General features: G+C 43.8%; 1 protein-coding gene across 2 annotated transcripts in view; it reads right to left on the reverse strand.

Annotated features, from left to right (window-relative positions):
- Positions 1–1892: 1892 nt before the first annotated feature.
- SLC28A3 (solute carrier family 28 member 3) overlaps positions 1893–27382 on the reverse strand; it is a 53071-nt gene continuing 27581 nt past the window's right edge. The window contains exons 7-18 of one of the 2 annotated variants that reach the window (XM_083403442.1): positions 25394–25507; positions 18437–18514; positions 14858–14938; positions 13306–13386; positions 12217–12342; positions 11377–11507; positions 10212–10380; positions 8799–8996; positions 7027–7108; positions 5811–5909; positions 3906–4011; positions 1893–2440 (exon numbers count right to left, since the gene is read on the reverse strand). In XM_083403442.1, coding sequence (XP_083259568.1) covers positions 2320–2440; positions 3906–4011; positions 5811–5909; positions 7027–7108; positions 8799–8996; positions 10212–10380; positions 11377–11507; positions 12217–12342; positions 13306–13386; positions 14858–14938; positions 18437–18514; positions 25394–25507 — 1386 coding nt within the window. In that variant the 3' untranslated portion in view covers positions 1893–2319. The remainder of the gene's footprint in view (positions 2441–3905; positions 4012–5810; positions 5910–7026; positions 7109–8798; positions 8997–10211; positions 10381–11376; positions 11508–12216; positions 12343–13305; positions 13387–14857; positions 14939–18436; positions 18515–25393; positions 25508–27382) is intronic. The other variant, XM_083403443.1, reaches the window with a different exon arrangement.

The raw sequence follows: 27382 nt of genomic DNA on the forward strand, positions 1-27382 counted from the left end.
TGAACTGCAGCTCCCATTGTCCCTGACCTTTGGTTGAACTGGCTGGGGCTGATGGGACTTGTAGTACAACATCTGGGGGACACTGGGTTCTCTACCAATGGTTGACTTGTGGCATAACAGAATAATCTTATGGAGATGTCAATGTTGGGGAGAATCCATGGCAGAATGACCACCACTTCCTGTGTCCGGCTGGTAATATGCAGCCATCGCAAGAGATGGAATGCTGATGATTTTCTCAATGTTTTTCCTTTTCTTCCTCCCCTCCCATTGACCACATTGACCTCAGCAGGAGCTGGCATAGTTTAGGGACCTATTTAGGGGCATTTCAGAAGGTAGCATCCTACAGATCCAAGGCCTGTCCCAATACACCACCACCAGTGGGACATCTACACCTGCAGAGCTTTCTGTGGGCATTCTGGAGCGGTATGTGCTGGCAAGCCACCATCTCCACCTGTGGAACGGCAGCTTCCTATGGCCCCTCAGCCAGCCAAATGCTGGTGGTAGGATTGCAGCCTTCACATCTTTTAATATTGTAAAATAGGTACCAGAGGAGTGCTTCCCTTATCTGGCTCCACCAGAAGTGATAACAATGTAGAGTTAATTAAACTCTGGTGAAGTACCAGAGTATTGTTATTGGTCATGTAAAAACAACTGCAGTGAGATCTGTTTTCGTACCTGTGCAGTTCTATATTATGAAGCTTTTCTTATATAACAGTTGGTGGTCACATTGCTAACAGCAGCTCATACAGTTGGTTCAGAAGAAAAACCCTGCTGTTTAACAGTAACCAGGCATTCATTTCTAACTATTTATTGACATTTTTAATTTAATTTGCTGCAGATTTCATTAAACCTTGCCCCGCTGGCTGAAATGGAAGAACTGTTGTTGTTTTCTTGGTCGTGTGGAACATCATCCCTCGTTTGCCACCTGAATCTAAAGACACATAACTTTCCAGGAATGTTCAATATCGAAAGAAAACCACAGCTAGATTTCCAACAGATCCCAAGTAGTGATTTGTCACCAAAATAAGTCAGTATTTTTAAAAATAAATAACAATAATAACTAGTTTAGTCAAAGTGATGTCCTCCAGATGTTTTTAGACTACAGCTCCTATCAACCTTGACAGAACATGCTGTTGGGGGTTGGAGGCCAGCAATGTTTGGACAGCAGCATTTTGGCTTCCTCAAAACAGGTCATGTTTGGTATTGAGAAATACGAGGGATGCTTTAATGCAGGGCAAATACAAAGCTAGTTCCAGATCAGATCTCTTAATCCCTATAACCACAATTATATCAATGGAAATCTAAGTGTAAGACAGATGGCAAATATTAGCAGATTTAGTTGGAGAAAGTCCTATTGAGATATATACTTAAGATGACACTTAGGTAATTTTGCATTAATAGAGCAAGACCACAGAAGGGGCTGTAACTGAGGAGAAAGGTCATGGGGGGGGGGGAAGCATCTGCCTTGTATATAGAAGGTCCTGGTTTCAGTCCCCAGCACCACCAGGTAGGACTGGGAAAGTACACTGTCTGAATCCCTGTAAGTGTAGATAATATTGTCAGTGTAGACAATATTGGGCAGCAGTGGCGTAGCGTGGGTTGTCAGCACCCGGGGCAAGGCAAGTAATTTGCACCCCCCCCCCGCTGCACTGTCCCTCTCCCAGATAGTCCCTCGCTCTCTCTCCGCACCGCACCGCACCGCACGCCTGGCACCCTCCCGTCCACAGTGGGCGGCGACCCGGCGGCTCGGATCGGATTCGCACAGCCAGCACTGCAGTGAGAGAGAGTGAGTGAGCCAGGTAGGAGCAGAGAGCTGCGAGTAAGAGCGCGCGCCCCCAGATGTTGCGCCCGGTGCGGCCAGCACCCCCTACACCCCCACGCTACGCCACTGTTGGGCAGAAAGATCAACGGCCTGACTTGATATATAAGGCAGTTTTCTATGTTCAGTGTGAGAAAGATCTTTGATTGAAATGTCTCTACCTGATCTTAAAGAGAGTCGGGAGGTGTAGGCAAATATGGCATTTGGAACAGTTTTACATAAATATTTGAAATAGCATTTAAAAAGTTTAAACATGCCCTTCATCATGACCAGGTGCTTATGTCAGGACTTAGGAGCTCATCAGAGATACGGAGCAGATTCTTACCTAGTAGCCCCAATGCAACTGCAGCATTTACACAGCTGCCAATCTACTTAAGCTGGGAAACATGATTTGTCTTGTCTGCAACAACCACCAGACAACTCCTCTGTCCTTTTGTCTTCCTACCAGTCCATCAGCGAAGTAAATCCCTCTGCTTGTCTCTTTACATAAAGTGCCCAGTTTAAAATTCTGGAGTCGTCCAGGAGCAGTTAAACGTAGACGGGTTCAGAAGTTTGCAGCATCCATTCAAGGATCTCAAGGTGTTGTTTGCTTTTAAAAAAGTCTCTGTGGAACTGTTCGCACTGGTGGAGAAGGGAAAATAAGTTTTAATACTATTGTAATAGTAATTTAAATGCTTATGCATAAATTCTATGGGTTCCCTAACCTGAGCCACACCACCATATTCCCTGTGTTGAAGACTGTCAGTTTTAAAAGTATTCTAAAAGTATTCTAAAAGCATCCATGAGCTTTTATTGTTGATTTCTCCCATCAGTATACCCGAGGCTATTGGGCACATCTCAAATATCTGTTGGACTTCAGGGTGCCTATTCATCACTAGATGCACTTAATGCAGGAGGCTGTTGTGATTTACTGTTGTACTTGTTGCTGAGAGTATGTTTTGTGTTTTATTCTACTTTTATTTTAGGTGTTATATTCTAAAATGGTTATGTGCTCTGCTCTGGGATGAGCAATGAGAGGGGGTAACAAAACATCTGAAGCCAAAGACCTAGCAGGTTCCTTAAAATAAATAAATCAGTCTCCGGTTTGGCTTAGGCTGTGTATCAATGCACAGAGATTGAGTGGTGAGCCCAATGTGGATCTGCTACTCTCTGCTTTTGGCCAGATGTACACACTTCCTTAGGGACGCGGGTGGCGCTGTGGTCTAAACCACTGAGCCTAGGGCTTGTCAATTGGAAGGTTGGCAGTTCGAATCCCCGCGATGGAGTGAGCTTCCATTGCTTGGTCCCAGCTCCTGCCAACCTAGCAGTTCGAAAGCACACCAGTGCAAGTAGATAAATAGGTACCACTGTGGCAGGAAGGTAAATGGCGTTTCTGTGTGCTGCTCTGGTTTTGCCAGAAGTGGCTTAGTCATGCTGGCCACATGACCCAGAAAAACTGTCTTTGGACAAATGTCGGCTCCCTTGGCCAGTAAAACGAAATGACCATCACAACTCCAGAGTCGTTCGTGACTGGACTTAACTGTCAGGGGTCCTTTACCTTTACCTTTTACACACTTCCTTACAGAATCAAGCTTAGGGCCAACAAGTTCTTTCTGTTTCCAGAAGAAGTTGGCTGTGCACAGGGCTGATTGGCTGGTCCCTGTGACAGCCCCAAAAGCTGAAACCATGGTTTCTTGCTGTGCTCATGGTTTATCATGGGGGGGGGAGCCTTAAATAATGCATTTGGATGTCATGCTATGTGAGCCCTGTTGTGAAGGGAGATGTGAAGTGGGCATTCTAGGGTTCCAACATCGCTTACTAAATGATACTTCATGGGAGTGCTATTTATGAATCTGGCCTTTGTTTGTGTGTAGCTGGTGAGAGGTGACGTGCATAGAAACCAACCTCAAATTCTAAGATTAATAGTTATAAAATGATAGCTCGACAATGTTCATGAAGTCTGAAGCATTAACCTTTGAGCTACAATTTCATTATCTTTGTATTATCTTTTTGCAGTATTGCATATAGTATTCCTGTATTCTGTAAGAGAAATAATTGAACTTCAGATGTGATTCTCTGAAGTGAGATTCTGCCATTCTATAATTACCTGTTAAAGAGGTTTAAGCAGCAGCTAACTATTTCTGTGCTATTGCTAGTCATACTGAAGTTTTCAAATAAAGCAGTGCATGGATCTCCTGCAACAGATAGTATTCCTGAAAATAAAGCAGAAACCCTTCTTTATTAAGTAATAACCATATTTCTTGGTTGCAGTTCCAGTACTATTGAAAATGACTTGTACGGCTCCATCTACAGTGTGAACCCAATTTCTGCCATTTTTCCAGTTTACAATGGGAGACAAATTCTGTATCAGTTTTGCCTCTTTCCTCATGTGTTTTAAAAAGTGCCACAAGCACATTTACTCATTTATATGTTCATCCTTAAACTTGGTGATATCACAGTCAGAAACATTACAAACCTCCCCGCTTTTCAGAGCTTGATTCAGAAATTTAAAGTCTATTTGTACTTAATGTGATGCTTCCAAAAGCACCACTGAACTAGAATATATGGGCTGCCAAATGTTAACAGAACCTTTTGTCTTTGTAAAGGGTGATTTAATGCATACACTGATTTTAAATCAACAAAGCCAATTTGATCCCCAAACAAGCTTTTTATCTGATTTTTAGCCAATGAGACAGACTTCCAACAGGGGGGGCTACCATTGAATTTACAAATGGTCAGGCAGATCTTGCATATTTGCCAGGACAGTTGATAGAACATTTGTCCTTTGTTCATCCTGATAGAAAAGGGGCTTATCTGGCCTTGTATACCTTTGCAGGATGCTCACAGTTGGATCGGCAGGTGGGCTGCCTGCAGGCTTGCCAGAGGCTGTGAGGACAATTTGCTGCCCTTTAATTGGGCACAAAAATAAATCAAATCTCTGTTTAAAACATCCAGTCCAGAGTGTATCGATTTGAAGTTTCTACAGATAAAGTCCGCAGTTTTAGCTGTCAAGGAACAAGCAGCGTTCAGGTCTCCAAAATGAAAAGCGGTTGATAAAACAAGTTAAGTCCAATTAAAAGCTGTATTAAAACCAAGTTAAAAATCTCCTTAATTACAGAGCACTGGTTTCAGCTGCCTCCCACATCACCACTCAGTAACAAGAAAGCTGACAAGACAAATAAGCTCCAGGCCTGTTAATTGCTATTGGAATCACAGCTCCACATTCTTCTGTCCTCTGATTTTCAAGATAAGATAACTGATCTAAAACACGTTAAAACCAATTAAAATTGTGTGACCTGTGGAGCTTCAGAGGCAGCTGTCTGCCCTGTCACCATCTTAACCAGAAGTCAAAGTTTCACTGATTTTAGTGGAAATTCCAGCCACCCAATACAGCAATACAGAAGAGCTTGAGCTGGATTGTAGGTTCATTAGTACAAAACTTTCCTCTTCTTTCCAATTTGAGAATGCATGGTGGAAGCGCAGCGCTGGAAATATTATTTTCCTTTTCCTTTACCCCTTTCAAATTAGATGCACTGCCATCAATTTGCATGCCTGCTAATATAGATCTTTAAAATTACTGGTAAGAGATAAAGGGAGAAAAATTAACCTTAAAATAACAATAATGAGATGAGCACAGAATACCGTATTTTTTGCTCTATAAGACTCACCTTTTCCCTTCTAAAAAGTAAGGGGAAATGTGTGTGCGTCTTATGGAGCGAATGCAGGCTGCGCAGCTATCCCAGAAGCCAGAACAGCAAGAGGGATTGCTGCTTTCACTGCGCAGCGATCCCTCTTGCTGTTCTGGCTTCTGAGATTCAGAATAATTTTTTCTTGTTTTCCTCCTCCAAAAACTAGGTGCGTCTTGTGGTCTGGTGCGTCTTATAGAGCGAAAAATACGGTACATCCTTGCAATGAGGTTTAGCACAACACCAAAATGTCCTGGAGCCAGCAGGGCCTGCTGGAGAACACAAACCCAAACACTGCCATCCTGTGGTAGAAAAAAATATGGTACCTGCAATGCAAGCTGTCATGAAGCAGGCCACCGTGCCAGCAATCATGGCTCTCAAGGCCCCGCCGGCAATGTCTCTCTTCCGGGAAGGAGCCATGGATGCTGAGGAAGAGATTTGAGGAAAACAACATCCACTATCAGTTCTTGCATTCTGGAATGTGAAGCAGTTCCAGTCAAGGTTTTCCTGAACGTGCTTTGACGTGCTTTCGAACTGCTAGGTTGGCAGGAGCTGGGACCGAGCAACGGGAGCTCACCCCGTTGCGGGGATTCGAACCGCTGACCTTCTGATCGACAAGTCCTAGGCTCTGTGGTTTAACCCACAGCGATACCTTTGCCTTTTTGGTATGACAATGGCTTCCTTAGGCATTAGTACCAGGTTGATGCATTCTCATGTATCATCTGGAGCCCATAAGTTCTGGCTACTCTTTGTAGATAGCCAGAATTGGTGATTTTCATGACCTTGAAATTTTTGCACCTCAGAAGAGAGGTGCAGAGTGTCTCTGACATCACAATGAGCTAGAGAGATGCTTGCAGGACCTCCACAGTACAGCACAATATCAGACGTTATTGGGATGGAGAGGGGGAAGACACACTGGTGGTGAGGCCTGTGTGGTTCAAACACATCAGCAGAGCCAATCCAGTGCTCTTGCTGCCACTGCACACCCTTGCTGCCATCACACCCCTCCCCCTCTCTGCAGTGACTCAGCCAGACAGATGTCAGGTCAGCAGTGCAGTCCTGCAAAGCCATCTGCAGCTGCATTTATTGCAGAAGCAGGAGTGTTTGGGTTTGGGTTATTTTTGTTCAATACTATGCCCCAAACAGGGACGCGGGTGGCGCTGTGGGTAAAAGCCTCAGCGCCTAGGGCTTGCCGATCAAAAGGTCGGTGGTTCGAATCCCCGCGGCGGGGTGCGCTCCCGTTGTTCGGTCCCAGCGCCTGCCAACCTAGCAGTTCGAAAGCACCCCTAAGTGCAAGTAGATAAATAGGGACCGCTTACTAGCGGGAAGGTAAACGGCGTTTCCGTGTGTGGCTCTGGCTCGCCAGAGCAGCAATGTCACGCTGGCCACGTGACCCGGAAGTGTCTCCGGACAGCGCTGGCCCCCGGCCTCTTGAGTGAGATGGGCGCACAGTCATAGAGTCTGTCAAGACTGGCCCTTACGGGCAGGGGTACCTTTACCTTTACCTTTTATGCCCCAAACAAGAAGTAAACGTTTTCTTACTGAGTCCTCCAATTACGAGTCCCAAAGAGCCAAAGTTTGCAAATCCACAGAGAGCATAAGTGGCAATGGTTTCTGATCGAATCTAAAATTTGAAGAAAGGAAAACATCTTGCTAGGTTACATCATCTTACCCTTTGAAATGGCAAAATCTACCAAAATATGATTTAAGCAGCTTCTCTGCTGTGTGCCTGTGGAAATGACTGCCTTTCTTTAAATGATTCTCAAGGTCGTCTTAAGCATATCTGGCACCGTGGTGCAAAGATCCCTCTGGCGCTACCTCCCCATTTCCCAGACCTTTTTTAGGGAGGATGGCGCTGCCAGCAACGCGCCCAGCTTTGTGAGGCTGGAGGAGGCAGGCAGCGGCTGGACGGCAGCTCCTCTGGCACGGAAGAGGCGGAGGCTGGACGCGGCGGCTCCCGGCTCAAGTGGCCGCTTCATGCCGTGGTGGCCACAGCAGGTGGAGGCTCCAGGCACAGTGCTGCTTCGGAGGCGGGCGAGGGCAGTGAGTTGATGCCAGGAGGCTCCGCGTCCAGCCTCCGCCTCTTCCCTGGCATCCTCCAGAACTTGGCGCCTGGCGCCCTGCAGCCTCTATGGGTAAGAGGCCCCTGATGATTCTATTGGGCATATACTGTATATACACATTGTTTTCCAACTGCAAGAGATACAACTATGAGCATATCTTCACTCTTCCCACCCGCTGTTCCCTGTTTATAATAAAATTATACAAGCATTTCAATTGATTATATGCTTATGAGTGCCCCCTCATGTTTTAAAGCAGCAATTTGTAGATATTTCTGGTCGCTTCTTGCCTATGTAGAAAAACACATTTCAAGGTCTCTTTTGTCCAACCTTTTCCTGGAAATGTTTGAAAGCTGGGAAGCTTCATTGTTGCAGGCTGTGGGGGTGGACATGTAGCAGAATAGACTCTATTGGAGATATATACCTGTATCTAGACTTATTAGAAGGCTCTGAGAAAAATTAAAACCTCTTTTTCACTATGCCATCATGTTCTTGCTGAATAGTTCTGGAATTACCAAAGCAGAGAACCCTTTATGATGCCTGGCATCAAACTTAGGATGCGCCAGGAGCCACAAGTTCAAGCCTAACCACAACGATTTCTGCTGAAATATGAAGTGGCACAAAAGTTAAATAAATAAATCAAAGTGCTTCGTTGCAGTGACAGAACAGGCTTTCAACTTGCTCTGGGTGTAGTAATGAAATGACCACTTCACCATGAACAGAATGGCAGCCTAGACCACTGGAAATCAATTCCTGATACTCCAAAATGGCAATGAAAATGGACTGTCAGTCTGAAATGGTTCACTCTGAAAGAAAATGTGGCATTTTTAGGCAGAAAGTCTTGGATTCAGAACTCTCAAAGTACTTCCTAGGAAGAAGTACTAGCTGTAAAGAAAAATATTCTGCCACTGTCTTCAGATCCCTAGGGAACTGTATTTTGTACCATCCCTTATTGAAACGGTTTCTGGAGATTGGGGCAGCGATAAGAATTAGCCTAGTCATCTTATCCCCCTGCCTCCACATTTGTGTCCTGCTCCCTGTTGCTAAATGGGAGATTATGCTACTTAGCTCAGATTGGGTGCTGTGAGGTAACAGAATTAAATGGGCATTAGAAAAATATTCTGGGTTGTTATAATAACCCATGCTTAACCAAAGTGGTTTTTTAATCAGAAATCAATTTTATTCGGTGTGACTATTGGAACCTCTGAGAAGGCTGGGCCAAATAAAAGCAAAGAACTGTACAAGAATACTCACACTCAAATATTGGTTCTCTCCACCAATGTACTTTTCCCCTCCTGCCTTCCTCAGTTTGATCAGTTCTGAAAGATCTTTATAAGCCACGAATTCATTGAAGAAGGTCTTATAGCCTAGAAGTCTACCAACAAGGAAACTGTCTTCCCAGTCAACTCCCATCATGAATGAAAATGGCATAAAGACATAAGCACAAATGACCTAAAGAGAGAGGGGGGGGGAGGGTTGATCTAAAAGCCAATCAATACATTAACCACATCTTGGTATTTCTCAGTGCTTTTTGTTTACATAAAAACAACCACCGCCTCCTATGTTCCATTGCTTTGCTGTGGTAACCAAGCTGGTCAGGCTCACAAATGCATCAGTATGGCTTTAGAAAGCAAGTCAATATTAGGCAAGCCATTTCTCTCCTTTTGTCATGTGAAGCCATTGGCGCCAGTGCAAAGCACGCATAACAATGAGAAACAAAAAGGAGCAGGTAAGAGCAGGTAATTGGGCAGTCCATTAAACTCCCCTTCCCTAATCACGGCCACCCACCGACCGCTCTCTGCAGTTGTGTTTTAATAAAATTTAAAGACAGAAAAGGGGGAATCTGATTATGGATCTCCACTGTCTCATACAGTCCAAGGACACCAGTGACAGAGGAAGGGGGCAACACCCTCCACTGAGGAACTGAATAAAGGACTTTGCTGAATGAATGGTGCTTTAAAAAAAAGAATAAATAAAAATTATTGATATAACTGCATATAGAAGGGTTGGTTTAATGAGCAGCAGCACTGAACTATAGTTGGAAGAGACCTCAAAGGTCATTGAGCCTCACTCAGTGCTGTGTAGGAAGTCCAGCATTACAACATCCTTGAGAAGTGGCCAGTCAGGCTCCCTTTGCATCGGCTAAATGGGATTCATGTGAAAATATAATTATTTTATTTTATGTCAGGGGTGTGTGTGAAAGAGAGAGGTCATGCCTTAGCTAAAAGCTTATAGGACATGAGTAAAACTTAAGTATATTGTCCTTGTTTCTTATACAGTGGTGCCTCGCAAGACGAAATTAATTTGTTCTGCGAGTTTTTTCGTCTTGTGAATTTTTCGTCTTGCGAAGCACGGTTTCCCATAGGAAATGCATTGACGGTTTCCCATAGGAAATGCATTGACGGTTTTAAGAAAAAGGCGCAAGACGTTTTTGTCTTGCGAAGCAAGCCCATAGGGAAATTCATCTTGCGAAGCAACTCAAAAAACAAAAAACTCTTTCGTCTTGCGAGTTTTTCGTCTTGCGAGGCATTCGTCTTGCGAGGTACCACTGTATTATGTACAAGCAAATAACCTTTTTATAATTTACTGTCTTTTTCATCTACCATGGCTGTACTGAATAGTGACAACAACAACAACAACAACAGCAACGCTTATAGCACTTAATACCTCAAAGCTCAACTGTGAATAGTTGAACATATTTCCCAGCCAGGACAGGACTGCATTACAGAAAGAAAGCAAGGCAAGGAAGGCAATCAGATTTGCAGCAATGTTTGCCACCAGAGGGATGGAGGCAGAAGCTCCTTGGCTGGCTGCTTCCAAGAGGTTTTTGGAATCTCTTCACCGAGAAAACAAGAACAAAAGGTGCAGGTTAATGTGATGTGTAAAAGAGCAGGTGTAGGAACCCCTGTCACCTCCCCGCCCCCCCATGACAACAGAAACCACCCTTTAAAAAAACCACCAACCAGAAAAATGATCAGAACCAGTACAGTGGTACCTCAGGTTAAGAACTTAATTCATTCAGGAGCTCCATTCTTAACCTGAAACTGTTCTTAACCTGAGGTACCACTTTAGCTAATGGGACCTCCCGCTGCCGCCACACGAATTCTGTTCTCATCCTGAAGCAAAGTTCTTAACCTGAGGTACTATTTCTGGGTTAGCAGAGTCTGTAACCTGAAGCGACTGTAACCTGAAGCATCTGTAACCCGAGGTACAAATGTACTTAATCTTGTTAACAATATTTAGCATTTACAGAGCCCTTTGGGGCCTTAGAAGCATTTCATGTGCACACTTTCTCAGGGCCAAGCAGCACAAGATGCAACCAGTGACTGAATGTCCTGAGCTACAGCCGCCCCTATTGTTAGGCAAAGTGAGACGGTTATCTGAGGACCAGGCATTTGATTTAAGGTGTCATGAAAGGGCAGGAAATGGCTTGTTATGCAATTTACTGCCATTGTATTTTTGAATGTCTGTATAACAACTCTATATATTGTCTTTTCCCTAGAGTGGCAGAGGACAGCCCTCTATCTGAGAGTCCCGTTCAAGTCCAGCTCAAAGATAAAGAACCACAAGAAGCGTAAAAAAGGTTGTTAGTCACCCATCCACAATTAGCACCTGGACAGCAGTCCAAGCTGCCACAAAGGCCACTTGATCACAGTCTACTCCACTAGGATGAGTTATATTCCTACTTTTGAAATTTGCCTTTCCCCTATAAATCAGTGCATACACATTTTATGCAAATTGACGTCCTCTATTTTTGTGATGAGAGAGAGGCTACTCTACTCTTCCCAATTCAGCCTGAGCCTTTGCACCATGCAAGTATAAATCTTCTTACCCTTTTTCCACTTTTGCACTCTGCTGTGCAGTTATCTGGGGGCGTTCGGTCTCTGGCCAAAAGAGCTTGGCAATAGCCAAAGCTGCTGGTGCTGACATCACGGAAGCTGTCAATAAGTGGGAGGCTGGAATCTGAAATGTCAAAGGTGAAGAAGGACAACATTTAATTGGGCACAAGATGCTGAATATCATTCCTGTGGTAACCCTGCTGAACATAGGCACCAGGCTGCCCCCCAAGATTGAAGGGGCCCAGAACACACGTGATGTCACATGTGCATTGTATGATGTCATGCACACCTCCCAAAGCCGTGCAGGCCAGTGTGACCTCGTGCCAGGCATGCTGGTCCCTGTGGCATCTCCTGACACCACAGAGGCCGGGGCAGCCTTCCACCAGCTGTGGGAGGGCCTGACAGCTCAGCAGGCTGTGGAATATTGAGGGGGGCCAACCCTCTCTTTGAAAATTGGGCTCAGCTTCTTGCCCTCCCTAGATGGCACTCCTGCTGACGAAATAAATAGGTCAAAAGGTATGAGTGATATCTTTTTTAAAAGATTCATGTTTTGCCTGAATCAAGATATATGCATGTCTAGCTGAAAACACTAACTGGTTTAAATATACCGTAATCAGGATGGTCACATTGGTTTGCAGCAGGAAAACTGTCTACTCTGAAGCAAGGCCTACGGAGCTCAATGGAACCTTCTCCCAGGAAAGTGCTGTTAAGGAAAGATTTGTCTTCTAGGAATCTGCGTGGTTAGAGAGAACTAATTCCATTTCACGCTCTTTGTTACTAGTCGGGTGGGGATGGAAAACAGTAATTAAGAGCTAGCATGTTTCTATACTTACACCAAATGAAATATATGCTCCTAAGACACTTCCAGCGATAGTGGCGAATCCTGCCGTCATGACAGCATGGAGTTCAGACCTGGTGATATAGGGCAAATAAGGCTTCACCAAGAGAGGAGATTCTGTCTGGTGGAAAAGAAGCAAAAAAGCAAGCCAGCACCTATTAGATGTTGCCTCATATTGCTATATTTTATCCATAGTGTGAAATTACACTTGAGTACATTTAAAACCATCTCCTTTTTCTTTCTGTAAGCTAGAAATATTGGGATAGGCGCAATTTCCAAAGTGGTAGCCATACCAGTCTATTTCAGCAAAAACAGCAAGAGTCTTAAAGGCAATGGCAAAAGACCTTCAAGACCGACAAATGTCATTACGGCATAAGCTTTTGTAGACTAGAGACCCCTTCATCAAATGCACTTAGGGGGATCTGCAGGAGTGTAGGAGGGTGAAAGTGTAAAGGCTTCTGTTAAGGGGCAATGGGATGCAAAAACAGTCAGTGACAATTCAATTAGAGCTTAAAAGTAGGCAAATGATCATTTTGCTTTCATTTGTGCTCTAACGGAATGATCACAGTCAATCTATTTGGCCAGTTGAAGATGTGAATATATTACACAATATAACATAATAGCTAAATCTATGGGATTAACTTGTCACATCATCTATACATCTAGATCTAGAATCTGGCCATTTGTTTCTTTCCCTTTTGTTTCGCGTGCACTTCAATCACTCTTTATGGAAGCAGACTTTCCTGCACCCAAGTTGTCCAAACTGATGCAAATCAGCGCCATATAAGACTGATTACCTGCTGCATGGAAGTTAAAAAATATGTATTGGGAAGCGCTAGTGAAGTGGTGGCTAAAATCTGCCCCCAGGGTTCCAGGGTTTTGCCTGTTCTCCAATGTCCTTGCCAATTGCAGACTGTTTAATTCAAGCAGTTCTTAATGGGGATCACTAAGAACAAAGGATACTGCTATTCATGACTATGGTGGACATGCTTTGCTGGACCATAAAGGGGTAAAGTTTTTCATCTGCCTTGCCCCACTCCCTGCCCTAAAGCTATTAGTTTGTTTTTCCTGTTTCACAGCTTACCTGTCCCACAAATATGTTGCCAGCTGCAACCAGAGATTCAACTGGACTCGTCCCAAGGGTTATTTGCATTACCCATCCAACCTAAGAAAAGAAAGATGCAACACAGAACAACAATTTCCTGGTGTTCTCAAGCTAATCCACATTTGTGAAATTCTAGAAGAGTCATCGCCATGTCTAGAGGGTGGTTACACATCTTTCCCAAAGTAACTATTTTCCATCTTCGGTGTCAGACAAGGAGAGGTCCTTTTGTCATTCCATGTAAACATAATTTTACTGCAGTGCAAGAAATCACAATGCATGGGGCAGAGATGCAGACAGTTGCCAGGGAGATCTAAGTAATCTAAGCAGTCCTTTGGAAATTGTCAAGTTGTAGTGTGCTGTTACAGCAAATCTAGAAATAAGGCTGAAATCCCAAGGTGTGGTAGGGAAATGAAAGTGGTTTAGCTACCTTATCCAGCACCTCCCTGGACTCCTTTCAGCAGGACATGGGGAGGGCAAAATCTATCGAAGTTTGTGGCAGTGGACATCTGACATTGGATCTCTCTTTCCAAGGCTAGAGCTTTCTCTCTGCTCTTGGAGAAGAATATCTGATGGCCCCTAGACTCTTCTACCAGAGACCATAGGTTTGAATAATAAATCTGTGTAATATCACAGGGCCACATAAGGCACATTACTGAATTCAGATGATACAGCTTGGATAATGTGTCTTACAGCTTATGAATATAGTAAGAGATTCTCTAGGCTAGGGTAGGTCTCCCCAGAAACAACGGGCTAGGAATTCTACCCCAACTTTACAAACTTAAAGCTAGCCCATCACAGTTATGCCTGGCGCTTTTTTCTTCAAGCTATGCAAGAAGTTAGTGCTTGAAAAGAAAGTTTGTGCTATCCTGTTCCCATATTTGATGGGTGGGCCCAACCAGGCAGGTGTTTACCATTACAGGTTGAAAGCTGTACAATTTGGGTTGGTGGGATTTCAGAGAAGAGAAGACAAAGAAATTTGAATGGGAAGCTCACTGGTGAGTGGGAAAAACATGGAGTAAATTAAAAAAATAAATGGAAGTGTTAGGAATATAGGAAGCTTCTTATACTGAATCACAACGCTGGTCAGTCTAGGTCAGTATTGTCTACACCAGGGTTTCCAAAACTTGGGTTTTTGGACTACAACTCCCACCAGCAAGGAGGACCAGTGGTCAGGGATGATGGGAATTGTAGTCCAAAACAGCTGGAGACCCAAGTTTGGGAAAACCTGGTCTGCACTGACTGACAAAGGATTTTGGGTAGGAGCATCTCCAAGCCCTACGTGGATATGTTGTGCTGCTACTGTGGACAAGGAGTGGGAGATCCTTTCTATGGGCAACGATTCATATCACTCAGGTGAGGGCCTGGATTTGTTGGATAGTGGAGGTGAAAAGTATTAAGTTGTTCAAAAGCCACAGAATCAGACTCTGTTGGCACAGAGTGGGGCCCTCTTTGCGTGAGAGACAGAGTGGAAGAGAGGGGTATACTACAATTCACCAAAAGTATGAGAGAAAGTACCTGGGGGCTTTGTTACCTTTTTAATAAGCCACTGCATGAATCCAATGTGGTAAAGCATAGACATCACCATGCTGAAGAAAATGACAATAGGCAGCACCTAATTAGGAGAGAAAAATCAAACCATGGTCAAGAACTTTCTTTTTTCTAAACTCCCAGAGAGAAACAATAGGTAGGCACTTCTGAAATATGAGGATATACCTATGCTACAGCCTTCAGACAAGCTGAAAACCACAAAAGTCCGTCAAGAACAAACATAAATTCAGACCAGAAAATATTCATTGGCTGAAAAAACTCAGAAGCCTGGGCAGGGAAAACTAGGTAGAAAGATGTGCCTGACGAGGGCATTCCACAGTCTGGGTGCCACCACAGAGGAAGCCCTGTCCCCAGTAGTCACTCACCTCATTTCTGAAAGGGAAGCACTTGCAACAAGGCTTCTGCTTATTGTTCTGAAACACAGGCAAGTTCAGACAGCTGAAGATGTGGTCCTTGAGATAACCTGGGCCTAGACCATATGGGACTTCAAAGTAAAAATCAGTACCTTGAATTGCGCAAGCAGCCAATGAAACTCTTTACTACAGGCAAGATACAGTCAGTTCTATAGGAACCAGCCAATCATCCGGTACCTTATTTTGTACTATTTGAAATGTCAGCATTCTCTCCAGGGGCAGACCCATATGCAGCACAATGCAGCAGCCTAACTGGAAGTTGCCCAAGCATGGGTGATTGTGGCAAAAGGATTGTGCTTTTTTGTTTAGTTGTATTATTTAAGGAAGGGAGGCCCACAGCTGGTGCCCAAAGTGAAAGCCGCGTTAGGCTGCAGGTGTATCTGCATACTAGTAAAGGGGTGAGAGAATGAACACCGAATGGAGCATCGAAAGGGGATAGAATGGCAGATCCATCCAATATGATGGTTTAATGATTGAAGACGCTCCCTGGTGTTGCCCTTGCAAAGTAAAGGAAGGATTGAACTTGGATTAATAAGAATAGACACAGAGGCTTGAACCAGCAAGACTGTGGGAAGGGTGCGTATAAATTGTGTCTCTCTGTGCCTGTCCGTCAGGTCTCCGCAGCCCCCGGCCCAGGTCGTTTTATTCACAAAAGAACTTTTTACAGAGTGTTCGTAAGAACCAATCAGATTTCTTCTGAGCATTTCCACAAACCCACGTGGGGACAAGTTAAACTACTAAAACTAACTAAGCACAAATATTTCTGGGGTAAACAAAGAACAGAACTACAAAGAAGAGCATCTGGCAACCCCGGAGGTAATAAACAAGCAATATACCTATAATAAGAAGGATGGCCAGGAGGACAGTGACCATTATCCCCTTAATGTGAGATCTGTTTCCTGGCCCTAAGATTAACATCCTAAGATTAATATATAAGAAACTGCTTCAAAGAAGCTTGTTCACTATCTTTATGACCCAAGATGCCTGCCTGGCGAAGCAACTGGGCTGAACTGGGCTGTGTACGTGACAAGAGAAAGAAATGGGAAAAGGGCATGAAAAGGACACGAATGTAGAATCTTATGGGATTTAATCAGAAACTATCATCAATATATCAAACCCAGTCAACACAATGTCTTCATCGTGGACACGATGGCTTGATGTACAGTGGTGCCCCGCAAGACGAATGCCTCGGAAGACGAAAAACTCGCAAGATGAAAGAGTTTTCCGTTTTCCAAGTTGCTTTGCAAGACGGATTTCCCTATGGGCTTGCTTCACAAGTCGAAATGTCTTGCGCCTTTTTTTTTAAAACCGCCAATGCATTCCTATGGGAAACCGTCAATACACATTGGTGCTTCGCAAGACGAAAAAACTCGTAGAACGAAAAAACTCGCAGAACGAATTAATTTCGCCTTGCAAGGCACCACTGTATATTTTATAATTCCTCATGGTAATCCCATCTGATCCCTACACCCTGGCACAAATTTGCTAGATGTATATGCAAGCTGGTATTATCAGGTCTTGGCCCATTTTGTCTCGCTGACAATAATCACATCAAGGACGCTTGAGCAGAACCTCTCCATCTAATATTTTTGCCTTTTAATAAGCCACATAAACAATGCTTAGTTCCTTTGTCATTCAGGGCCAGCTGCTCTCCTCAAGAATGCCTTTGATTAGTGCGCCAAAGCAATGTATTCCTGGGCTGCGCAAGGGTGCGCACGAACACCGAGTGCTTTGAAAATAAAAATCTGTCTGATACATTCCATGCATATTACTGGGACAGAGTCAAAAGCAACTTGGTTGAAAATAAGGTGGAGAAACGTGTTTGTGGCCATCAAAACAGCGAGTAAGCAGGCAGGCCCTTCTCCATCCCCCTTAAATCACATATGGAACATGCATTTGGAAAAACAACAACAGACAAACAGGAATCCACCCCTTTGGAAAGAATCCTAAACGAAATCCCAGGTGGTAAACTGGGGGAATGAACGGCATTTAAAGGGGCACCTCTCGAAAGCAGCAGATTTCAATACATTTGCCAGCCGATGAAAAGAGAGAGTAATCACAAACAGAAATAATGAACGGGGGCTGGGGGATGAGTGGGGGACTGGGAACACTTCATTCTCAAAATGAAGAATTCTTGAGAAAAGTTCCAGAAGGGTTGTAAACAATACAGATGAGGGGGACATAAGTGTCTTCCAGAAGGCCAATTCTCCGGCCTGACCTATCTCCTCAATCCAATGGAGAAAGAGCTGAGAGAGAAATGGAAGAGAGAATAAGACCTTGTTGCTTGTTTTCATCTGCTCAAGTACCAAAGAAATGGAAAAAGATTGGTTGCTGGGCAACATCCCCTTCCAAAGAGGTCAAGGATTGCTGGGCTCATTCCTGAGTCTAAGACAGGAGAGGGGAGCTTGGAGAGAGATTTTATTGATTCCTTTTGTGAATTAGAGGGCACACTTAGGGTGAAGATTACCTTTTTTTCTTTTTCTTTTTAAAGCAGCCTCTTGAGAATCACCCAATAGTTTCAGATTCCTCTTTTGAAACTTATCGTTAAGAAAATTGTACCATTAATTAAGGAAATCAAACGAATGTGTGATAGGGTTATATAAGGGTTATATAAGCAAAAAGTCTAGATTTATGCTGGAGGCTGTGCTGTTGCAGATCATTAACAAAGTTTGCTCCTCTCAGCAAGGATAATCATATAATTGTATAGTTGGGACAGACCCCGGGTGTTTTTTAGTCCAACTCCATGCAATGCAGGGATCTCAACTAAAGCACCAGTGCCAAATCCCATTCCCATGGCTGTGGTTTCACCAGTTAGTAGGAAGAGAGAGTGGGAATCTCATCCATGCATTCATGTGTGTCATTAATTAGATTAAGTACAGAAATATATCTTGTGGGGACCTCTTTCCGCCAGACCCAACATTCCAATCAATGTATCACACAGTTTCAGCAGAATAGAATTGCCACCATTCCATTCCCCAGCAGAGGGCTTGCTTGAAGGGAATGACTGGCTAAGCCCTGAACATCAATACAGTACTAAAATGAGAAACACACTGCAGCATTTTGTTGCAGATACTACTTGTACATTTTCCAAATTTACATGCCTTTGTGCGGTTGCCACTATACCAGAAACATAAGGAATAACTATTTACCTTGAAGGCAAAGAAGTGATCAGTGTATTTATCACCAAAGACAAACTTAGAGCCAGCATCTGTGTATTCCAAGAAAGTCTTAAAAGAAAAAGAAGAAAAACTGTTAAAAACAAAGCAAAACACTGGCAAGAAATCTTTCCTAGACAACAATGTGCTGCAGATGATTGACACACCTAAGTGTGAAAATTTGTCAGCATTTTAGTGCAAAATTCTTCCACTATACATGTTATATGTAATTTCCCCTACTATATACATTTTTTGCAAACTGGTATAATAATAATAACAATAGTAATAATAATAATAATAATACCACCACACCCATCTGGGCAGCTTGCAGAACATATAAAAATATATTAAAATGTCAAACATTAAAAACTTCCCAATACAGGGCTGCCTTCAGATGTCTCCTAAAATTGTGTAGTTCTTTATCTCCTTGACATGTGATGGGAGGGCGTTCCACAGGGCGGGCACCACTACTGAAAAGGCCCTCTGCCTGGTTCCCTATAACCTCACTTCTCGCACTGAGGGAACCACCAGAAGGCCCTCAGAGCTGGACCTTAATGACCGGGCTGAACGATAGGGGTGGAGATGCTCCTTCAGGTATACAGGACCGAGGCCATTTAGGGGTTTAAAGGTCAGCACCAACAATTTGAATTGTGCTTGGAAACGTACTGGGAGCCAGTGAAGATTGTTTAGGATCGGTGTTATATGGTCCTAGTGGCCATGCCCGGTCACCAGTCTAGCTGCATTCCCCTGATATTGTGCAGTTTTGCATGTTACTTTCACACTTTGCCATAGTATATGCATTAGTGTACACATCACTTGGGGGGAGGAATGCATTGCAAAAAATGGATAAGTGTGTATTTTGAAGAATTGTGAAGGTGTGTTTCAATTCATATATTGTTTTGGAAAATGTGAATTTGGTAAGTTTGACCTGATATGTGAACTGAATCGAATTGCCCCCGCCCATCCCATGTCCCATCTGGCCTTCCTCAGTAGGTGGATCTGTTGAGAACGGTGAGACTACCTAGTGGAGCCAGAGATGTTGCCAGAGATTATACATGTGGGTGAACTGATGACTGGCTAAGGATGCAATCCTACATTTACTGTGCGCCTATCCATACTTGCATTTGTCTCGTGATTTCCACTCACAAGTCTGAGAGGTGGGTTGTTGTTTTCTCCCACCCATTTCTCTGGAAAACCCACTATTTACTGCTTAATCAGAACAAATATTGATCCACAGAAAGCCAGATTGGCATTTGTTTCGATTTAGCAGTAAACAGTGAGTTTTCCTGGGGAAAGTAGCAGGACAAAACGAACAAAAAAACGCCTCTTGGGCTCATGACTTTAAATCACAGGACAAACATGGATGGGACCTTACCTGGGAGTAAATCCTATTGAGCTCAATGGAGCTTTCTAAACCTGCAGGCAGAATCCTAATCCTGCTGCTGCTCTGCATCCCTGCACATGCACAGCCAGTTGGAAATGATGCTCAAGTCTCTTATACAGCATTTCCATCACATCAGAATACAAACAGAAGTGGCTGTTAGGATATTTCCGTTCCACCTTAAAAGGGAGCAGGATGTTTGTGTCACAGCCTGCGTATTTTCCTGTTTCACAGGATGTTTCTGTTGTGTCTTTGCTTTCGTTTCTCTCTCTCTCTGCCAGAACTCTGAAGCAGGCAGTCATGTTTTCCTTTTTTCTGATCAACGCAGAAATAAACTTGTAAATAATGCTCTCCTGACTGCATCTTTCGCTGTGTGCTTTATCTGCTGATAGAGCGTGCACGGCTCTGGAATGTGGCAAGCTATTTCTGGAGCTCGTGTCGCTAATTGCTGATACTGCGTGTCTACGGGAGATCGATGGACGTCCGGAGACGACGTGGAGTCATGATGGACTTTGTCTCCCTGGCAGTATCCCAACAGTGGCCATCGTCATTCCTATTTTGTGTTACGTTGGCCTGAGCTTTTCCTGATCCAAACAACGGTGCTTTAAATGTATGGTCATTGTGCAGCCTCAGTGTTTGGACCTGGATCTTCCAGAGTGTTGCTGTAAGTTCAGGTGTGTTTGCAATGCTTTCCATTCCCTTCCCACAAAAGCAGCTGCTAGTATAAAAGGTAGAGGACTGATGGTTTTAAACTAATGGAAGCATTGTGAGGCCGCCAGTGAAATGTCAGTGTGGTTAGCTTACTGCTTTTAGAAATGTAACAGAATGTACTTGTTCTGGACAGCAAATGGAAAATGTTCAAAAGCGGTAGAGCTGCATTGTTATAGGTCTAGGAGTTTGAAATAAATGAACATCATTCACCATAAACAACTCCTTCAGGTACTGTATCTATTTACACAGGTTCGTGTCCAGTACATTTCCTTGTTTCCTAAAAACAATCTGTTCTGCACTTACTTCTTCACCTGACTTTTTTCCTGGCACGAGAGAAAATATTTCTGTATGTTTAATTTATCCAAATAGTTACAGGTGTGAATCCAGACCAGGGAATCTGGGGGCCTCAAGACACTGTTGGACTCAAGCTCCCATCATCCCCAGTCATTGGTCATGCGGGCTGGGCAGCAAGGTCAGTGGTTGCAGATGATGGGAGTTGTATTTTTTTAAAAAAATAATATTTATTGGAGATTTAAAGTTACAAGAAAAAGAGAAGAAAGAAAAACAAGAAAAGCGAAAAAACAGAATTAACAATACAAATCAATAAAAAGAGAATAAAAAAAATACCGAACATACAATACACCAAAATCAAAAACAAGAACAAAAGAATAAATTTAAAAACAAATCCAATATTTCCATATCCTTATCTTCATTAACTTATTTCCTCGACCTCCTCACACCTCCCTCTTTTGTATTCTAATTATTAATTATCTCAGCAAATCCTTTCCATCTTTCACTATATTCTGTCCTTTAATTGTCTTAATTTATTTTGGCCTTATCTTACCATAAAAAGAAAAAACCCTAGAACTTATTTATACATAACTCCTTATAACATTTCTACCAAAGCCTAATAGTTTCATTCCAAGATTTCCCTAACAGTCATTAATTTTACAATACTTCTCTAGATGAATTTTTAAAATTTCTGCCAAACTCAGATGATGGGAGTTGTAGTCCAACATACAATGGTACCTCGGGTTACAGACGCTTCAGGTTACAGACTCCGCTAACCCAGAAATAGTACTTCGGGTTAATAATAATAATACTTTTTTTTTATTTATACCCAGGCTCAGGGCGGCTAACAACAAATTTAAAACACTTAATTGATGCTACAAAAAAACAGCATAAAATACGGTATAAATCATGAATAACAATAAAATCAAAAATCAATTTAGGGGGAAAATCCATCCAATAAGCATTAGACGATCACCAGGGCTAGCTGGCTAAATTAGTCCTATTTGGGCTAGCGAGGAGACCAGGGGAGAATTAGCTGTGGGATCCCACAGCGGGTAATCTTTATAAAAAGAATTTTGCTTCAGGATGAGAACAGAAATCACGCGGCGGCAGCAGGAGGCCCCATTAGCTAAAGTGGTACCTCAGGTTAAGAACAGTTTCAGGTTAAGAACGGACCTCCGGAACGAATTAAGTTCTTAACCTGAGGTACAACTGCAATTGGAGGGCCAAAGGTTCCTCACTCCTAGTGTATGTTAGTTTCTGTTTTGCCACTGTGCAGCTGCTTGGAGTCACAGGTCTCTGTTTACATTCCAGAGACCTTCCAGGTTGTTGGAAGTCTCATGGGAGATGGATGTGACGTTAGTGGTTTCCTGTTCCTTTGTTCCTTTGTTGTTCAGTTGCTCTTTGCTTTCATAGAGACAGGATGTGTTTTTTGTCTGCGTAGCTTAGAAATAAACTCTTTAGCTATGTAGCCATAAATCTCATCACTTCTGCGTGCTGCTTTGATTCTCTGCTGGGTGGGAATGTGCCTGAGGCCTCATAAAAGGCTCAGGTCGTTAATCACGTCGGGAGGCGATTCCAAAGGCTCGGCCAGAGGAAAATAAGCTTTATCAGCTCGGTCGTAATGCAGATCCCCACAGTGTAGACCTTTGCACTAATGCTTCAATTTTAACTGGTTAAACCTGACAAGTACTATCTTAGCAGAGGCATCCCTACATTTCCCACACAGAAGGCCTTTTCTAAAATGGAACCTGCTTTGGCAACGACTCATTGAGCCCCACATCCTGTTCTCACAGTGGCCACCCAGATGCCACTGAAGCAGGACTCAAGCGCAAGTGTGCTCTGTCCTCCTGCCGTTTCCAGCAGCTGGTATTCATAAGCATTGCTGCCTCTGACTGTGGAGGCAGAGCAGCAGCCATCATGGCAAGAAACTGACAATATTATCCTCCATGATAGGAAGATGCAAGAGCCCTGGTGGAAAAGGGGACAGTCTCATCTTGGCTGGGAGTCACACACATAGATCAGGCCGTATCAAAAGTAACCACTCTATGAGTGATCTACCGTATTTTTTGCCCTATAGGACACACTTTTCCCCCTCCAAAAATGAAGGGGAAATGTGTGTGCGTCCTATGGGGCGAATGCAGGCTTCGCGGACCTCTCAGCAAGCAGCGGGAGCCAGCGCTGGGCTCCCACGGTTTGCAGAGAGCTGCCTGTTTGGGGGCTGGGGTCGGGGGAAGCTCGGGCTTCCCCCGCCCCAGCCCCGCACCTGGGGGGGGGGAATAATTCCCCCCCTTTATTTCCCCCCCAAAAAACTAGGTGCGCCTTATGGGACGGTGCGTCCTATAGGGCGAAAAATACGGTACTTTGCTTCTTCCCTTCAGAAAACCCCTCCACTGTCCCACTTTAAGCAGGACATCTTGGAATTATAGAAGACATCCTGGCTTCAGATTGGATCCCAGATTTGGCTCCCGTGAGAGTATGCCCCCAAAAGACACACCTTTTTTGGGCTTGCACATGTCACCTGGCTCCTGGAGCGGCAGTGTGACATCAGGTGGTGAGCTCCCACCGCAGTGCCGCTGCTTGTTCTAAGCTTACTTCTGGGTTCCCTCAGTCAACCTTCGCTGACGTTGGGGTTGCCCCACTGAGCTAATGAGTGTTGTTGGGATGCGTCCAGGGAACAGGGGCAACTCGCAGGCCCCCAGCTGGCTCCAGCCCACTGGCTGGCAGCCGGGCGAACTCCGGTCTCCCTTGGAACAGCATCAATCAGTGACTCATAACTTCAGAAACCTTCAGAAACTTGAGCACGCTGTAATCAGCAGTGTGAATAACTCTTCATAATGGAAGTGGTGGACAGAGGCATATACAAGCAGGAAGCACTCTCGTGTCCAAGAGCAGGAAGCACAAAATCAAAAGCTATCCACAACGGAAGTTCCCAGCAGGCTGTGCTGGACTGTAAACAGGCATGTGACACACAACAGTCTTGCCTGTTCCTTTTAAGGTGGAACGGAACATCAATATCCTAACAAGATTATCTCTTCCCCACCACCACCACCCACCTTCTTGTCCACCATGGAATGGATCTCTTAGATCTAGGTCCCTCTCTTTCTCTGCCCCCCTTTAACGTGACCAGCAGCAGTCACTCTATCACCCAAAAGTCACAGCCCCAAAAGACGTGTGTTTGGGGGTTGGGGGTGTTCTTATGTGAGTCATGTGACTTGCATAGCCCCAAAAGATGCACATCCTGATTTTCCTCTGCAGCATGTTGGAGAATATGCTTCAGCCTCCAGGACATGGCAGATAAACCTACTTTGGAATAGCTCCTCATGGAGCCACTCACATGGGCTCTCTTTCCCCTCCCGCAGCCTACCTTGATTTCAGCAAGGCATTTGACAAGGTGCCCCATGATATTCTTGTAAAGAAGCTGGTAAAATGTGGTCTTGACTATGCTACCACTCAGTGGATTTGTAACTGGCTTGCTGACCGAACCCAAAGGGTGCTCATCAACGGTTCCTCTTCATCCTGGAGAAGAGTGACTAGTGGGGTGCCACAGGGTTCTGTCTTGGGCCCGGTCTTATTCAACATCTTTATCAATGACTTGGATGATGGACTCAAGGGCATCCTGATCAAATTTGCAGATGACACCAAACTGGGAGGGGTGGCTAACACCCCAGAGGACAGGATCACACTTCAAAACGACCTTGACAGATTAGAGAACTGGGCCAAAACAAACAAGATGAATTTTAACAGGGAGAAATGTAAAGTATTGCACTTGGGCAAAAAAAAATATGAGAGGCACAAATACAAGATGGGTGACACCTGGCTTGAGAGCAGTACATGTGAAAAGGATCTAGGAGTCTTGGTTAACCACAAACTTGACATGAGCCAACAGTGTGATGCGACAGCTAAAAAAGCCAATGCAATTCTCGGCTGCATCAATAGGAGTATAGCATCTAGATCAAGGGAAGTAATAGTGCCACTGTATTCTGCTCTGGTCAGACACCACCTGGAGTACTGTGTCCAGTTCTGGGCACCACAGTTCAAGAAGGACACTGACAAACTGGAACGTGTCCAGAGGAGGGCAACCAAAATGGTCAAAGGCCTGGAAACGATGCCTTATGAGGAACGGCTAAGGGAGCTGGGCATGTTTAGCCTGGAGAAGAGGAGGTTAAGGGGTGATATGATAGCCATGTTCAAATATAGAAAAGGATGTCACATAGAGGAGGGAGAAAGGTTGTTTTCTGCTGCTCCAGAGAAGCGGATACGGAGCAATGGATCCAAACTACAAGAAAGAAGATTCCACCTAAATATTAGGAAGAACTTCCTGACAGTAAGAGCTGTTCGACAGTGGAATTTGCTGCCAAGGAGTGTGGTGGAGTCTTCTTCTTTGGAGGTCTTTAAGCAGAGGCTTGACAACCATAAGTCAGGAGTGCTCTGATGGTGTTTCCTGCTTGGCAGGGGGTTGGACTCGATGGCCCTTGTGGTCTCTTCCAACTCTATGATTCTATGATTCTATGATTCACCCACGCAGCTCTTCTTGCTGATGCATATAGGTAGAAAAAATGGCTTACCTGCACTTGACCACCAAGCCAGTTGAATGCATCGAATCCTACTTTTGTCCTCAAAGTTATTAGTCCAAGAATAAACTGTAATCCTATCCCCCAAATTACTGGTCTCCATACAACCTAGCCATGCATCAAAACAAAGAAAGCAAAAAGAATGACAGGCGCTCGATTTAGAATGCAAATTTGAACAATTTAATAGCAATCTCAGGTGTTGAGCATGAACAAGGTTACAGTCCAAACAGGGCCACTAACAAATATGAAAGCAAAATCTACAGATACAGGGAAAACCCATAATTTTAAAACTAAGGAGACCAGAAGAAAACACCTTCCTAAAACAGTTATTTGAGGATTGAGCATGCTCAGTAGCAATGCTGACTGACAATTGAAAAAGGAAAATTAAGGGAGGGCAGTAGAATGCACTTATTGAACTCCTAACACCATACCATATATATCTTATATATTACGGCTTAAAATTTCTTGTATAAGGGAAAAAACCTGTTAAAGGCACATGTGTGTATTCGTGTTTTGTGGTTCTGATACTTGACCACTTGGAAGAATTTTACAATCTAATCTTCCAGAACATACTTATTTTAGAATATGAAGTATCCCACTATGAACAGTTCTATCCTCTGCTTTGCGGTTTTCTCCCAGATTGTAAATCTCGACTATTTTAAAGCTAATGGGGTCAGGTTTGGATTTCATTGTAACAGAACTGGCCCATTAGGGGCAATAAGACTCATGGGAAAACACAAGATGACTGGCTTATTATCCCTTGGTGTTTTTAGGAATGCTATGTGGAGGATTATGGGTTACAATTAAGACATTAATTTTTCCAGAAAAGTGGTTTAACTATCAGAATTTGTATCGGTATGCAGTTCCTCTTCTATGTTGCTTATTTCCTCATATACAAAGAGACTTAAAAATCTTAGGAAACAGCTCAGTGACTTGTGGTGAACTAGGGCAGTGGATTAAGGTTATGATTCCGGTGAAAGCCTTGGTTCTTGGCAAGAAAATCAGAGTTAGCTGATCTTCTTTGGTGATCAAAGAACAATCTTCTATTGTCATCATAGCAGAGATGATTGTAGCAGATGATGTATTCCGCCCCCCCCCAAACCAGAACTCTCAAAAGCTGGGATATTCATAAAACAAGGTGAAGGGGACACTGGATTCTATTAAAGATGCAGTTGGGCATTTCTGGGTATGCTGATGAACCTTCCTCTGTGTTCTTCATTGTGGCTTGTTTCTATTTATTTATTTATTTTATGCTTTATTGTTCGTAATTATATTTGTACAACATAAACTCATAATCATCATTACCAATCCATCAAAAAACATCAGTCATCACAAAAAGTATATACCTTTTCAGCAATACATTTTCTTCACGAACATCTGACTTCCAGTCCCTTCCATATTTCTTTCTTTTAATATTGCATGATTTTGTTTAGTTGTTTCGTAACACACTATTTAGTGTTTCATATCTTTTTCCTTAGGGACGCGGGTAGCGCTGTGGGTTAAACCACAGAGCCTAGGACTTGCCGATCAGAAGGTCGGCAGTTCGAATCCCCGCGACGGGGTGAGCTCCCGTTGCTCGGTCCTAGCTCCTGCCAACCTATCAGTTCAAAAGCACGTCAAAGTGCAAGTAGATAAATAGGTACTGCTCCGGCGGGAAGGTAAACGGCATTTCTGTGCGCTGCTCTGTTTCGCCAGAAGCAGCTTAGTCTTGCTGGCCACATGACCCGGAAGCTGTACACCGGCTCCCTCGGCTAATAAAGCGAGATGAGCGCCGCAACCCCAGAGTCGGTCACGACTGGACCTAATGGTCAGGGGTTCCTTTACCTTTACCTTATCTTTTTCCTTAATATATATTATTTACAGAGTTTACTCAAAAGCTATTACCGTATTCAGATTGCAGCAACTATTTTAAAAGTATCTCTTGAAACAATCCCATTCTAAAATGAACTTTTGCCTAGGTTTATCTCTAATTCTTTCAGAAAG

The sequence above is a fragment of the Podarcis tiliguerta genome (genome assembly GCF_965153285.1).
Source record: "Podarcis tiliguerta genome assembly, chromosome: 11".
Taxonomy (NCBI): domain Eukaryota; kingdom Metazoa; phylum Chordata; class Lepidosauria; order Squamata; family Lacertidae; genus Podarcis; species Podarcis tiliguerta.